At 40.9% G+C, this 16,543-nt stretch overlaps 1 protein-coding gene across 1 annotated transcript in view; it reads left to right on the plus strand.

Annotated features, from left to right (window-relative positions):
- The window catches only part of LOC139409662 (collagen alpha-2(I) chain-like), an 89,343-nt gene that overhangs the window by 69,246 nt on the left and 3,554 nt on the right, over window positions 1-16,543 (plus strand). The window contains exons 24-36 of the mRNA XM_071155080.1: window positions 983-1,036; window positions 1,159-1,266; window positions 1,362-1,415; window positions 1,660-1,713; window positions 9,747-9,791; window positions 11,816-11,869; window positions 12,130-12,183; window positions 12,341-12,394; window positions 12,551-12,604; window positions 12,899-12,943; window positions 13,119-13,226; window positions 16,315-16,368; window positions 16,454-16,507. Coding sequence (XP_071011181.1) covers window positions 983-1,036; window positions 1,159-1,266; window positions 1,362-1,415; window positions 1,660-1,713; window positions 9,747-9,791; window positions 11,816-11,869; window positions 12,130-12,183; window positions 12,341-12,394; window positions 12,551-12,604; window positions 12,899-12,943; window positions 13,119-13,226; window positions 16,315-16,368; window positions 16,454-16,507 — 792 coding nt within the window. The remainder of the gene's footprint in view (window positions 1-982; window positions 1,037-1,158; window positions 1,267-1,361; window positions 1,416-1,659; window positions 1,714-9,746; window positions 9,792-11,815; window positions 11,870-12,129; window positions 12,184-12,340; window positions 12,395-12,550; window positions 12,605-12,898; window positions 12,944-13,118; window positions 13,227-16,314; window positions 16,369-16,453; window positions 16,508-16,543) is intronic.

Genomic DNA, 16,543 nt, shown 5'->3' on the forward strand with positions numbered 1-16,543 from the left:
CTGTTGACTCATCTAGCTGTAACGCATATAATTCACTGATGCGTTGTGAAACAGTGTTGTTTGATGAAGGCATTGTCTGTATAGTTTTGTTGGCCTTTTCCCTCAGCACTGTCCCAGCCATATCCACGGCAGCAGGAAGAATTAAGTCCTCCACAATAGAATGGGGCTTGCCTGTCCTAGCCACTCGGTAGCTCACCGTATAAGTCGCTTCTAGACCCTTCTTATTAATGGTATCTGTTGCTTTTATACGTCTTACTACTCGAAAGTCATCTTTATTCTCGCTTATTTTTCAAAATTGTCATGTTTTGTTTCTAAATATCTGCGCAAGAGTGAAGGTTTCCTGCGAGAGAGTAACGGTTAATGTGATTAGATGTTAACTATTGACTAGGCTACCTGTATTTGACCTTGTTGTTATTTCGCTGACCACTAGATGGTTTAATTTTATTTTTGGCAGTGAAACGAGGCTACTCAGGCGAGAAAAAAAACTCACCCAAATGTATAGCCCTGTTGGAAAATATAAATGTATTCTTTGGAAATGTGAGGAAAAAAGGTTTTCAGTCTAGTCAGTTTACATTGTCAATCAGTATGGCTGAAGTGTGGCTATAGATTAGACAATGAGATCATCATGAAAGGGAAGATTTTGTGAAATATTTCTGGAGTTTTGGAGCCATGATGTTACATGCCTCCATGTCTATCTACTTGAAGCAAGAAAATCTAACTAAAAGGAACTAACACTTCAATCCCTTTTCTGTCATTCTTTGATTGAAGGGGCCACTGGGAACACAAGGTCCAAAGGGTTTCCCTGGAATTACTGTAAGTATTAGTACTGCTTCTGCGTTTTACTGAAATACATTTTGAATTAGACATAATACATTGTTGTATTGTCCTTAGATTGATTCAAAACACTTTGAAGAATCAGGTTGCATGCTTTTCAACTACTTACTGTACCTGCAGTCCTCTGACTCCTCTCTGACCTCCACAGGGTAAGAGGGGACCAGACGGGGACAAAGGGGACCCTGGACTGAAGGGGGAGAGAGTAAGAACCCAGCCTCTGGAGATGTGTAGACATTCAACAAAACTAAAACTCTTGATTCATACTCTTTGACATCTAAATTATGAGTTACACATTTGTCTTCTCTCTCTCGTTCTATCTCTCAGTGTGTTCAGGGTGCTTCGGGCATCCAAGGGCCTCAGGGAGAGAGTGGTCCTAGTGGCTTCCCTGGCTTTACAGGGCTCAATGGTCAACCTGGCACTAAAGGCATTGGGGTAGGTTGTCTCCCTGCCTTATCACTGTATCTACAGTTATATAGACTGCTACTTTACCACTGGAAGACTGATGGATTTTGTGTCTCCTCTTTTAGGGAGAGAATGGAGAAACTGGCCCTCAGGGAAAACTGGGCAGAGATGGGCTGAAGGTCAGAGAAGACTTAAAAAATTGATGCATTATAGTGAAAGTAACATTTAGATTGTCATTCTTTCATCAGCCTGCCTGTTAAGATTGGTCAAAATGATGATAAAACTGTGGATTTCATGTCCTAAAACGTGTGTCCCAAATGGCACCCGATACCCTACAGTATATAGTGCACTACTTTGAGTCCTGTAGGAGGTGCCATTTGGGAAACAGCTATAGTCTCATAAAAAATGTCTGTTTCTCTGAAGGGGAATAGGGGTCCAGATGGGCGCAACGGCCAGCCTGGACACAGAGGGACCAAGGTAGGACCCTCTCCTATTGAATGTGTTTATGAGGGTTGGAACATTCTGGGAACTTTCACAAAATGTCCATGTTATCCAGAATTTCTGGGATTTGGAATTCTACAGGAATTTTTGTTCAACCTTAGTATTTAGTAAAGCGTGATTTTAGTCCTGCTCTTGATATTTGAATGGTAACCTGATTGGCACTGCCTTCTTCTACCCAGGGTCGCATCGGACAGAGAGGGAATGATGGCCAGCCTGGTTCACTGGTAAGCACATACCATGCACAGACAAACACTAGTGGAGCCATCTACTTGATCAATTTGCAATGAAAAACACATCAATATTCTTGACAAATCAGATATACAGTATACACCTCAATGGGCAACATCTGTGATTGTCAGAACAGCAGATCTGTGGTGTGTGTGCAGATAAGTGGCAAAACACTTAATACTAACACTTCTGCTTGGTGATGAAGAGCATCCAAGGCTGTATGGGCTTATCTAATGGAGCTGACTAAAAGCTAGTGTGAATTACCGTCCATCATCCCACTATTGACCCCCCCCCCCCCGGCCACCTTGGTGAATACTGTAGGCTGCTGAATATTACGTAATCACAGTACACTTATTATGAGTGTGTGTACTTGTCTCCAACAGGGTTTGCCAGGCCCACCTGGGACAGAGGGACCAGAAGGAAAGCCTGGTACACAGGTTCCCATTCTATATCATATTTCAATACCATGATCACACCCCTGAAGACACTGAGCTTGTATACAGTGCCTTGCAAAAATATTCACACCCATTGGATTTATTCACCTTTTGTGTTACAAAGTCTAATTAAAATGGATTTAATTGTATTTTTTTGTCATCAATCTACACAAAATACTCTGTAATGTCAAAGTGGAAGAATGAAAAAAAAACACAAATAATTGTATATAAATGAACTAAAATATAGTCAGCTCCCTGAGTCAATACATGTTAGGAACACCTTTGGCAGCGATTACAAGTGCCTTTCACACTTGGATTGTGCAATATTAGTCCATTCATCTATTCATAATTCTTCAAGCTCTTTCAAGATGTAGGGGATCATGGCTAGACAGTCATTTTCAAGTTGATTTAAGTCCAAACTGTAACTTGGCCACTCAGGAACATTCACTGTCTTTTTGGTGAGAAACTCCAGTGTAGATTTGGCCAAGTGCTGTAGGTTATTGTGCTGCTGAATGGTGAATTCCTCTCCGAGTGTCTGGTGTAAAGCAGACTGAAGCGGGTTTTCCTCTAGAATTTTGCCTGGGCTTAGTTCCATTTCTTTTTATCCTGAGAAACCCCAGTATTTTTGGATGTCAAGCATACCCCTACCATGATGCAGCCCACACCATCTTGAAAATAGGGAGTGTTGTGTTAGATTTGCCCCAAAAATAAGACTTTGCATTTAGGCCAAAAAGTGTATTTCTTTGCCGTGTTTATTCTGTATATTTGTATTCTTCTTTTCACTCTGTCATTTAAGTCATTTGTGGAATCACTACAATGTTGTTGATCCATCCTCAGTTTTCTCCCATCACAGCCATTGAACTCTGTAACTCTGTCAATCACCAATGGCTTCATGGTATTTGTATTTTATTACGGTTCCCCATTAGCTGCTACCATGTCAGCAGCTACTCTTCCTGGGGTCCAAACAAGATGAAGGTAATTACATACAAAATAAAACAGTACATCACACAACACATTATTACATACTACTCTACCACAACATATCTTCAAAAATCTATAATACAGCAATATTGAAGTGTACAGTGCGTGGCTTAGCATGTGTGTGGAATGCGTGTGCCTTTGTGTGTGTGTGTGTGTCTCTTCACAGTTCGCAATGTTCCATAAGATGTAGTTTTATCAGATTTTTAAATGTGATTTTACTGCTTGCATGAGTTACTTGATGTGGAATATAGTTCCATCTAGTCAAGGCTCTATGTAGTACTGTGTGTTTCCCATAGTCTGTTCTGGACTTGGGGACTGTGAAGAGACCCCTGGTGACGTGTCTTGTGCGGTATGCATAGGTATCTGAGCTGTGTGCTCATCATTTAAACAGACAACTCAGTGCTTTCAAGATGTCAATGCTTCTCACAAAGACAAGTAGTGATGCAGTCAATCTCTCCTCTACTTTGAGCCAGGAGAGATTGACATGCATGTTATTGATGTTAGCTCTCCATGTACATTTAAGGGCCAGCTGTGCTGCTCTGTTCTGGGCCAACTGTAATTAACCTGTGTCCCTCTTTGTGGCACTTGACCATATGGCTGGGCAGTAATCCAGGTGCGACAAAACATGTGGCTGTTGGACTTGTTTTGTTAATAGTGATGTCAAGGAAGCAGAGCATCGTTTTATTATACTCTCCCCATCTTAGCTACTGTTGCATATATTTGTTTTGACCATGACAGTTTTACAGTCCAGGCTTACTCCAAGCAGTTTATTCTCCTCGACGTGCTCAATTTACACATTATACATTACAATATGTGGTTGAGGTTTAGGGTTTAGTGAATTATTTGTCCCAAATACAATGCTTTAACTTTTTGAAATATTTAGGACCAGCTTATTTCTGGCCACCCCATTCTAAAACTGACTGGAGCTCTTTGTTAAGCGTTTGTTGAGATTTCACTTGCTGTGGTAGCTGACTTGTATAGTGTTGAGTCATCAGCATACATAGACACACAGGATTTACTGAGTGCCAGTTGGCAGGTCAATAGTAAAGATTGAAAAAAAAGTAAGTGGCCCAGACAGCTGCCCCGGGGAATGCCTGACTCTACCTAAATTATGTTGACAAGGCTTCCTTTAAAGAACACCCTCTGTGTTCTGTTAGACAGGTACCTCTTGATTCACGACATTGCAGGAGATGTAAAGACATAACACACTTACTTGTGAAGACATCAAAACTATGAAATATCACATGGAATCATGTTAAATAAATAAAAATATATTTTAGATTTTAGATTCTTCAAAGTAGCCACCCTTTTCCTTGATGACAGCTTTGCACACTTTTGGCATTCTATCAACCAGCTTCACCTGGAATGCCAACAGCCTTGAAGGAGTTCCCACATATGCTGATCACTTGTTGGCTGTTTTTCCTTCACTCTGCAGTCCAATTGGGTTGAGGTCAGGTGATTGTGGAGGCCAGGTCATCTGATGCAGCACTCCATCACTCTCCTTCTTGTTCAAATAGCCCTTACACGGCCTGGATGTGTGTTTTTGGTCATTATCATGTTGAAAAACAAATGATAGTCCCACTAAGCCCAAACCAGATGGGATGGCGTATCGGTGTGGTAGCCATGCTGGTTAAGTGTGCCTTAAATTCGAATTAAATCACAGACAGTGTTACCAGCAAAGCAATCCACACCATCACACGTCCTCCTCCATTCTTCGCGGTGGGAACCACATATGCGGAGAGATCATCCATTCAGCTACACTACGTCTCACAAAGACATGGTGGTTGGAACCAAAAATCTCAAATTTGGACTCATCAGACCAAAAGACAGATTTCCACCGGTCTAATGTCATTGCTCGTGTTTCTTAGCCCAAGCAAGTCTCTTATTATTGTTGGTGTCCTTTAGTGGTGTTTTTTTTGTTGCAGCAATTTGACCATGAAGGCCTGATTCACACATTCTCCTCTGAGCAGTTGATGTTGAGATGAGGTGTGTCTGTTACTTGAACTCTGTGAAGGATTTATTTGGGCTGGATTCTGAAGTGCAGTTAACTCTAATGAACTTATCTTCTGCAGAAGAGGTAACTCTGGGTCTTCCTTTCCTGTTGCGGTCCTCATGAGAGCCAGTTTCATCACAGCGCTTGATGGTTTTTGCGACTGCACTTGAAGAAACTTTCAAGGTTTTTGACATTTTCTGGATTGACCATCATGTCTTAAAGTAATGATAGACTGTTATTTCACTTTGCTTATTTGAGCTGTTCTTGCCATAATATGGACATGGTCTTTTACCAAATAGGGTTATCTTCTGTATACCACCCCTACCTTGTCAAAACACAACTGATTGGCTAAAACACATTAAGAAGGAAAGAAATTCCACAAATTAACTTTTAACAAGGCACACCTGTTAACTGAAATGCATTCCAGGTGGCTACCTCATGAAGCTGGTTGAGAGGATGCCAAGAGTGTGCAAAGCTGTCATCAAGGGAAAGGGTGGCTACTTTGAAGAATCTGAAATATAAAATATAACACTTTTTTGGAGACATGATTCCATGATTCCATACTGTATGTGTTATTTCAAGGTTTTGATGTCTTCACTATTATCCTACAATGTTGAAAATAGTAAAAATAAAGAAAAACCCTGGAATGAGTAGGTGTGTCCAAACCTCTGACTGGTACTGTATATTTTTACAGCAGCAGATTAACAAAACCGCTCCCACAATCTTCTTATTATAATTTTCTTTCAGCTAATCGTCAGTCATTTGTGTAAGTACTGGACATGTTGAGTGCCCATCCCTATTAGTGTGATGAAAGTTGTTGTATATTTGTTTACTGTGGAATAGCACTGTATCTGGTCAAACACATTTCTTTCCAAAATTTGGCTAACGGTTGGTAACAGGTTGTTGGTCAGCTGTTTGAGCCAGTAAAGTGTACTTTGCTATTATTGGGAATTACATTTGCTTCCCTCCAGGCCTGAGGGCACACACTAACTTGTAGGTTTAGATTAAAGAGATGGAAAATAGGAGTGGCAATAATATTATAGTCCAATATCATCCTCATTAATTTTCCTTCCAAGTTGTCAGACCCAGGTGGCTTGTCATTGTTGGCAGACAACAATACATTTTTCACCTCTTACACACTCACTTTACTGAATTCAAAATTACAATGCTTGTTTTTCATAATTTGGTCAGTTACGCATTGAGGTGTAGGTTCATAAGTTGTTGTTGGCATGTCATTAAAGTAATATCTGCCAATATCAGTGGGTTTCGTGATAAATTAGCCATCTAATTCAATGAATGATGAAACTGAGCTCGCCTTTTTGCCCAACATTTAATTTAAGATGCTCAAAATCTTTTTACTATTATCCTTTATATCAGTTATCTTAACAGTTTTTTTCTTCGTTTTATTTAGTTTAGTCACACGATTTCTCAATTCACAGTATGTTTACCAATCGGCTGTGCAGCCAGACAGTGTGTCAGTTTGGATGGGGAGCGTCGCTGCACAGCTATTTTCAAGTCTCTTCAGAGATGTTCGTTCGGGTTTAAGTCCAGGCTCTGGCCAAAGGTGCCTTTTGGCAAACTCCAAACGGGCTGTCATGTGCCTTTTACTGAGGAGTGGCTTCCATCTGGACGCTGTATCACCTGATTGGTGGAATGCTGCAGAGATGCTTGTCCTCCTGGAATGTTCTCCCATCTCCACAGAGGAACTGGAGCTCTGTCAGAGTGACCATCAGGTTATTGCTCACCTCCCTGACCAAGGTCCTTCTTCTCCAATTGCTCAGTTTGGCCGGGCGGCCAGCTCTAGGAAGTCTTGGTGGTTCCAAACTTCTTCAATTTAAGAATGATGGAGGCACTGTGTTCTTGGGGACCTTCAATTCTGCAGTAATGTGTTGGTACCCTTCCCCAGATCTGTGCCTCGAAATAATCCTGTCTCGGAGCTCTGCGGACAATTCCTTCGACCTCATGGCTTGGTTTTTGCTCTGACATGGACGGTCAACTATGGGACCTCATATGGGACCTTATATAAAAAGATGTATGCCTTTCCAAATCGTGTCCAATCAATCGAATTTACCACTGGTGGACTCCAATCAAGTTGTAGAAACATCTCAATGATGATCAATGTAAACAGAATGCACCTGAACTCATTTTTGTGTCTCATAGCAAAGGGTCTGAATACTTTTTATGTTGTATAAATTTGCAAAAATGTCTAAAAACTGTTTTTGCAAAATGTGGAAAATGTCAAGAGGTCTGAATACTTTCCGAATGCACTGTATTTGCCAATCCTTTTGCATCATCCCTCTCAACTATAAAATATTTCAATTCCTCATCAATCCACAGGGACTTCACCATTTTTACAGTCATTTTCTTAATGGGTGCATGCTTATTAGTAGCTGGAATGAGCAATTCTTCAACATAGGAATCACTACAAAACCTTGTGTATGATATCGGGGTGGCAGAGTAGCCTAGTGGTTAGAGCATTGGACTAGTAACCGATCAAATCCCCGAGCTGACAAGGTACAAATCTGTTGTTCTGCCCCTGAACAGGCAGTCAACCCACTGTTCCTAGGCCGTCATTGAAAATAAGAATTTGTTATTAATTGACTTGCCTAGTTAAATAAAGGTAAAAAATATATATATATCATATACACTATATTAGGACCTAGCCTTTGGAACCTTGTTTTTTTCTCGATATTGCTACTATATTATGATCACTATATCTGATGGATGTGGATACTGCTTCAGAACAGATTTCTGCAGCCTCGGTAAAGATGTGATCAGTACATGTAGATTATTTCATTCCTGTGCAGTTTATAAATACCCTGGTAGGTTGACTGATAACCTGAACCAGGTTGCAGGCACAGATTACAGTTTGCAGCTTTTTCTTAAATGGACAACTTGATGAAAGCCAGTCAATATGTAGGTCTCCCAGAAAAAAAGATACTTCTCTGTTGATATCACATACATTATCAAGCATTTCACAGATACGGACTGTTAGCACTTGGTGGTCTATAGTAACTTCCCACAAGAAGGAATGAAAACTCCCTAGGGAGTTTCATTCCTGTCCTGCAGCTTAATTCAGAAGGACAACTGCATATTTGATGTGTCTGGGTGGTTTAATACATAACCCACAGCATAATTATTAACCTGACCATGTTTAAAGAGATATTCAATGTCTGATTTATTATTGTTAACCATCTACCAACCACTTTCCTTCTTTATGAGGCTTTCTAAAAAGCTCCCTGGTCTTTGTAGTTGAATCTGTGCTTGAAATGCAATACTTGACTGAGGGACCTTGGAGATGTTGTGTGTATGGGGGACAGAGAAAAGGTTAGTCATTCAAAAATCATATCAACCACTATTATTTCACACAGAGTGAGGTTCATATAACTTATGTGATTTCTTAAGCCACATTTTTACTCCTGAAGTAATTTAGGCTTGCCTAAACAAACTTTTGCAAGGCACTATGTATACATAGAGCAATGTCACAAAATAGATCTCAAATGTATTTTGTCTGTTTTTTCCCCCCTGTCTGTACTGCATACTGATGTAGGATCTTAATTGTATCACCCTGTTGCGGCAGAACCTTCCTGCAATGCAGGACACTTCAAACTTTTAGTGATTTTGAGGTTTAAAAAGGCATCTGAAGTTTGGAATTTTGGACTTGATTTTCCCTTACAAAAAATGTTGCATCCCCCCACTATTTTTTTCCATTAACTATAATCCACATAATAATTCACATTTCCTGTTGCTGCAGGATCATTTTTCTGCTGTAGCAAACTGGCTGAAATTAAGATCCTACATCTGTATATTGACATATAATTGAGAAAATATTTGAAAGATTGCTCAAGAAAACTATTAGTGTAATCAGAAAGGATTCTAGTAAAATGTCTCCTGAGTAGGGTTGAGAAATTCTGTTAACTTTCCCAAAATGGTTAATTCTGTTACCTTTCCCAGTTTTCCAGAATTCCCAGTTGGGGAAAATTCCTGGAAGTGCAAATTTTGCAAACATACTCCTGAGAGTTTCTGTATATACAGTACAATAGCTGGACAACTGTAGTCATTCTGGTTCTGAACAGCAGATGGCAATCTTCACAACCCTGCTCAATGTGACAGATTCACAAATGATTGTCAATGTATGTGGGGAATTTTCAACTTTAATTAATCACCTATCAACTTCAACCTCATATCATTACATTCTAAAGTTATTATGACAAGATTAATGAATTTGTGTCCTTGTTTAATATGTGTAGTTATGTAGTTACTGTAGTTGTTAATGGTTAGCCCTGTGTGTCTTCTTCACATTAGTGCTTGTGTATACAATATGACCTCTGTTGATGTGTATTGAGTTGACACTTGTTTCTCATGTGTTACAGGGTCTCTCTGGTTCAGTGGGAATAACTGGCGATAAAGGCCTAAAGGTACAGTACAAGCAGTATGCATAGTCCTATCATGGAGACAGAAACACAATACATGTGGTTCACTTAAAGGTCACTATGAAACTACTGAACAAAAATATGAATGCAACATGCAACAATTTCAACAATTTTACTGAGTTACAGTTCATATAAGGAAATCAGTCAATTGAATGAAATGAGGTTCTATGAAATGAATGAATAAGACCCAAATTTATGGATTTCACTTGACTGGGCAGGGGCGCAGCCATGGGTGGGCCTTGGAGGGCATAGGCCCATCCACTTGGGAGCCAGGCCAACCTGGGGAGCCAGGCCCAGCCAATCAGAATATATTTTTTCCCCACAAAAGGGCTTTATTGCAGAGAAATACTCCTCAGTTTCATCAAATGTCCGGGTGGCTGGTCTCAGACAATCCCGCAGATGAAGAAGCCGGATGTGGAAGTCCTGGGCTGGCGTGGTTACATGTGATCTGTGGTTGTGAGGCAGGTTGGATGTACTGACAAATTCTCTAAAATGACGTTGGAGGCAGCTTATGATAGACAAATGAACATTCAATTTTGGCATCAGCTCTGGTGGACATTCCTGCAGTCAGCATGCCAATTGCACGCTCCCTCAAAACTTGAGACATTATGTTGTGTGACAAAACTGCACATTTTAGAGTGGCCATTTATTGTCCCCCGCACAAGGTGCACCTGTGTAATGATCATAAGCTTGTTGATATGCCACACCTGTCAGGTGGATTAATTATCTTGGCAAAGGAGAAATGCTCACTAACAGGGATGTAAACTAATTTCTGCTTACAATTTGAGAGAAATAAGCTTTTTGTGCGAGTGGAACATTTCTCTGATTTCTTTATTTCAGCTCATGAAACATGGGACCAACACTTTACATGTTGCGTTTATATTCTGGTTCAGTATAAGTAACTCTAAGAACTTCTTATAGTTACTCAGTCTCATAGTGACCTTTATGTTTAAATTCATTGGTTGGCAAATTATATCATTCTCCAGGCTCAGCTATTTTTGGCCGGGCAGTGCAAGGTAGCAAATATAAACACCTTATCTCATTTATAGGACACCCCTGGATTATATGATGGGTTTTATATGATGATGACCACTACAAACGCAGACTAGGGCAAACATTTTAATAGGGCAGAAAAGTACCTGCTACTGAGCTAGTTAACGATATCAGGTGTCTCTCCATACTTGTAAACGGGAGCATTAAAAGGTTTAGGACTATGAGGTGGTAGGTCAGGGATATTGCATCATCACTACACACACAGGCACACACACACACACCTGTGCATTCGCGCACACACACTCTCATATAAACGTATGATTATGTGGGATGTGAATAATATAATATGAGGTGGCGTGAAAGTGGTTTGTACCCCAGTTAGTCACCTGGCCAGTGTATTGTATTACAACCTCTGCTATATAATATAGACTCATACCCAGGCAGAGAGAATAGTGAGGGGGGACAGGGAGACAGGAGTAGGAAGCAGAGGAAGAGGGATGACTAAGATAAATATTTGTGGCATCTGGGCAATATGACCAATAATGATCCATTTGAAAAAGTTATGTGACATCTACATATTCATTAATACCTGTAAATAACTGAAGGTTCTTCATTGATTTAATGTCCTTTGCAGGAACATTGGTACAGTTTTGCTTCATTGTTGATGTTTACATCATTAAATTGGGTGCAGTTAACCTCTGTACATAACCAGAGACACAATTACTCAATAGCCCCGCATATATAATCATAATTACAAAGTCATTAATCAGAAGATTAAACAACTGTAAGCAAAAAAATAATAAACTAAATTAAACACTGATGTGACTCACAGCGTTGTGCTTACATCTTAATTTGATTGTAAGTAATCCATTCGGATTTGTTTAATATTAGCATTTAAATGGTTCTCATTGTCTGGACCCATGCGATAAGTCTTCTTTCTTCCTCTCTCTATCGTTCTCTCATCCTCTACTCATACTCTCTCCATCACGCTCTCACCTTCTTTGTCCTTCATCCAGGGATTCCAGGGCATTGCTGGAGAGCCAGGTCCAGATGGCCGTTCAGGCCCTCTGGTGAGTCTTGCATGAGTAGACAGCACTATTGCAACCAATACTGATTTAGTGTTGGGGACTTAGGCCATCATCACACACAGAGTGCAGTGATACTGACTACTGTCCCACGACAGGGCCCACCTGGACGGACAGGACCAACAGGTATCCCTGGGCCACTGGGAGAGAGGGTAAGTGACACATTTAAGATGGATGTGATTGATGTGATTCTCAAATAGGACAGGTTTGAACCGTGTGTGTGTGTTGCTGTCTCTCTGCATCAGGGCTTCACTGGGAAGGAAGGTGTGGAGGGACCCCAGGGGCCAGTAGGCATGTATGTAAGTGATGCTTCTGTAGGGCCTACAGGGCAAGGGGTTTGACCGACACACTGACAATGTCTCTGTTTGGTATTTTTGACTGAAGACACTGCCATGTCATCCTGTGTGTGCAACTTAGCTTATTTATGTTACCAGTCCTGTGTTTCTCGTCCCCCAGGGTTTCCCGGGTAGCATGGGAATGCGTGGCACAAATGGTCACACCGGACATAGGGTAAGGACACAGCATTTGAGTCATGTAATCAGTGGACATTATTCCAAATGGCCATCCCAGACCTGTGGGCCTCAATTTATACCAACAGCAACACATTGTGTATTTCCTTTCAAATGTGTAATGGTTGGTGTGGTGGACTGTGTGTTGGTGTCCCAGGGGGAGACTGGTGTAAGAGGCCTGTCTGGTCTTACTGGGAAGCCTGGACCTCCAGTAAGTAACTGTGCTGTCATTAACAAGTCCACATACAGTATGTGACAAGTCCTTGTAGACAACTTCATTGAGTCTGGTGTTAGTTTAAATTATGTGTGTATTGAGCCTGTTCTGACTGGGCTGTATTTTATAGGGTGTATCAGGACCTCATGGGGATAGAGGCCCTCCAGGACCTCAGGTGAGATCAACAGGAATCACATACCAGAACTACATTTCCTAAATATCTTGAAAAATCAATCTGCAATGTAGTCCATGCCTTTCCCTATCAATGGTGTCTCTGGGTTTTCTCCTCAGGGTCGGCTAGGGGATCTGGGACCCACAGGGCTAGAGGGCCCACAGGTAAATTACAGCAGAACAGGCCTTTTCACTACTCCCTCAGCAGTTCTTATAGATCCATGCTCTATACACTGCCAATATATAGTTAGTCTTGCTTGGCCAGAGCAATGGTGTAGACACAATACACAATGGGAACAAGACTAATAGATGAAGCTACTCACCTGTATGTGTGTTCCAGGGCCCCTCGGGTCTGCAGGGCTCAGATGGAGCCACGGGGAAACCGGGACCAAGGGGAAGCAGGGGGCCTCCGGGGCCACAAGGCTCTAACGGACCAGCAGGAATCCTAGTGGGTACTACTTTGCAGACACTGCTCTCTTCTCCTCTAAACAACCTCTGAGGACTGTAACCTCTGTACACACTAAAAAGTGTGTAATGGTTCTATATTGTGCCAAATAAGGGTTATTTGGCTTGTCACCATAGCGGGTACCTTTTTGGTGCAATATAGAACCCTTTTTTGAATGTTCCATAAAAAAAAGACAACCATTAAGACGGCCATTAAACAAAGGTTATTTAAAGCACCAAAAAAGGGTTGTAACCATCTCAATGGTTCTACAAATAACTTTTTGAACATCCATACAAGGTTTTGTATTCTGGTTAGCCATATTATATTGTTAAAATTCCATAGGTGTCTGGAATGGCTGGGGGTCCCTGAGGGGAAAATTGAGAACCACTGATTTAGTCAACAGTTCTCAGTTGACACAAGGCCTTACGTTACTCTTTCACAAGACACTGTTGCTGGCCATGCTCATATTTTACATGTAATGACATAACACAACAGATTAGATCAATTGGAATGACACTCTCACTCAAAGTTGCACAAAAAGAGCTGTGAGCAAATCGTGCCCCAAAATATTCGAATGAGCCGCCACGCCTACGTTTTAATTATCACTAAAAGATGAAAGAACCATTTTCTGAATGGCAAATAACCATTGAACGGCTCAAAGCATTCTTTGAGTCATTATGGTTCCACATAAAACCATCTCCCTAACCAAAGAACCCTAGAAAAAAAAAACGTTTTTCTAAGTGTGTAGAACCTCTATAGAACCTCCTAAACTCCTAGGCTATGGGACATTAAGTCTCTGATGCCTGTTGGATGCATTTTATGTCAGGCTTCAGTGGGTGAATTCAATACATTTATTTGTAATTTATTACATGGCTTACGATTCAAAGCCCATTGGATGCTTATTTGGCATGGCTTGGGATGCCAAGCACAGCCCTTTAGCTTGGACATTTATATTCATCATTGTCACAGTTGTAAACATGTATACAGTACCAGTCAAAAGTTTGGTCACACCTACTCATTCCTGCATTTTTATTTATTTGTACTATTTTCTACATTGTAGAATAATAGTGAAGACATCAAAACTACGAAATAATAAATATGGAATCATGTAGTAACCAAAAAATATATTTTATATTTGAGTGCAACTACATCTGCGATCCTGTGCATGTGGATAAATAAAAATGTCATCAAAAAATGTCATCTGTGTTCCATTATGATGCTTTGTTGTCCTTCTTTGTAAACCTTGTGTGGTCCATCCTCAGGGAATGACAGGTGCTGGTGGACTAATTGGACCAGCGGGGGAAAGAGGAGAAATGGTAAGTACAGCAATTGTAATAGATGATAATGATATGTCTAGGGTTGCAAAATTGTGGTAACTTTCCCAAAATGTTCCAGGTTTTCAAGAAATCCTGGTTAATCCTGGTTCCTGCTTATTCCCTGATTTGGGAATGTTACCACAATTTTGCACCCCTATATACAGTTGAGGTCCGAAGTTTACATACACATTAGCCAAATTTAAGTAAAAAATCCCTGACTTAGGTCAGTTAGGATCACCACTTTATTTTAAGAATGTGATATGTCAGAATAATAGTAGACAGAATGATTTATTTCAGCTTGTATTTCTTTCATCACATTCCCAGGGGGTCAGAAGTTTACATACACTCAATTAGTATTTGGTAGCATTGCCTTTACATCATTTAACTTGGGTCAAAAGTTTTGGGTAGCCTTCCACAAGCTTCCCACAACAAGTTGGGTGAATTTTGGCCCATTCCTCCTGACAGAGCTGGTGTAACTGAGTCTGGTTTATAGGCCTCCTTGCTCGCACACAGTTTTTCAGTTCTGCCCACAAATGTTCTATAGGATCGTGGTCAGGGCTTTGTGATGGCCACTCCAGTACCTTGACTTTGTTGTCCTTAAGCCATTTTGCCACAACTTTGGAAGTATGCTTGGGGTCATTGTTCATTTGGAACACCCATTTGCGACCAAGCTTTAACTTCCTGACTGACGTCTTGAGATGTTGATTCAATATATCCACATAATTTTTCCTCATGATGCCATTTAGTTTGTGAAGAGCACCAGTCCATCCTGCAGCAAAGCACCCCCACAGCATGATGCTGGCACCCTCGTGCTTCACGGTTGGGATGGTGTTCTTCGGCTTGCAAGCCCCCATTTTGCTCCAAACATAACGATGGTCATTATGGCCAAACAGTTCTATTTTTGTTTCATCAGACCAGAGGATATTTCTCCAAAAAGTACGATCTTTGTCCCCATGTGCAGTTGCAAACCGTAGTCTGGCTTTTTTATGGCGGTTTTGGAGCAATGGCTTCTTCCTTGCTGAGCGGCCTTTCAGGTTATGTCGATATAGGAATCGTTTTACTGTTGATATAGATACTTTGTACCCAGCATCTTCACAAGGTCCTTTGCTGTTGTTCTGGGATTGATTTGCACTTTTCGCACCAAAGTACGTTCATCTCTAGGAAACAGAATGCGTCTCCTTCATGAGCGGTATGGCGGCTGCGTGGTCCCATGGTGTATAGTACTTGCATACTATTGTTTGTACAGATGAACGTGGTACCTTCAGGGGTTTGAAAATTGCTTCCAAGGATGAACCAGACTTGGGGAGGTCTACAATTGTTTTTCTGAGGTCTTGGCTGATTTCTTTTGATTTTCCCATGATGTCAAGCAAAGAGGCACTGAGTTTGAAGGTAGGCCTTGAAATACATCCACAGGTACACCTCCAATTGACTCAAATGATGTCAATTAGCCTATCAGAAGCTTCTAAAGCCTTGACATCATTTTCAGGAATTTTCCAAGCTGTTTAAAGGCACAGTCAACTTGGTGTATGCAAACTTCTGGCCCACTGGAGTTGTGATACAGTGAATTATAAGTGAAATAATCTGTCTGTAAACAATTGTTGCAAAAATTACCGACTTGCCAAAACTATAGTTTGTTAACAAGAAATTTGTGGAGTGGTTGAAACACTCAGGTTGGAGTCATTAAAACTTGTTTATGTAAACTTCTGACTTCAACTGTATGTATAATCTAGCAATTTGTGATGTGTGTTAAACCACACTTTTTTGGAACATCACAGGGTATGCTGGGACCTTCTGGTGATCTAGGTCCTCCTGGACTGGATGGCGAACAGGTTTGTAGGACACACTCCGAACAGGAACTCTGTGGTCTCAGCCAGGTGAGTTTTCTGACAGTTCTCTTCCATTTCCTATTTCCAGGGCACTCCTGGCCAATCGGGGTTGGAGGGGCAAACAGGAACGAATGGGGAAAAGGTTGGTGATAGTGACACTATGATGCCTAAACAAACA

The sequence above is a fragment of the Oncorhynchus clarkii genome, chromosome 5, assembly GCF_045791955.1.
Source record: "Oncorhynchus clarkii lewisi isolate Uvic-CL-2024 chromosome 5, UVic_Ocla_1.0, whole genome shotgun sequence".
Classification (NCBI taxonomy): domain Eukaryota; kingdom Metazoa; phylum Chordata; class Actinopteri; order Salmoniformes; family Salmonidae; genus Oncorhynchus; species Oncorhynchus clarkii.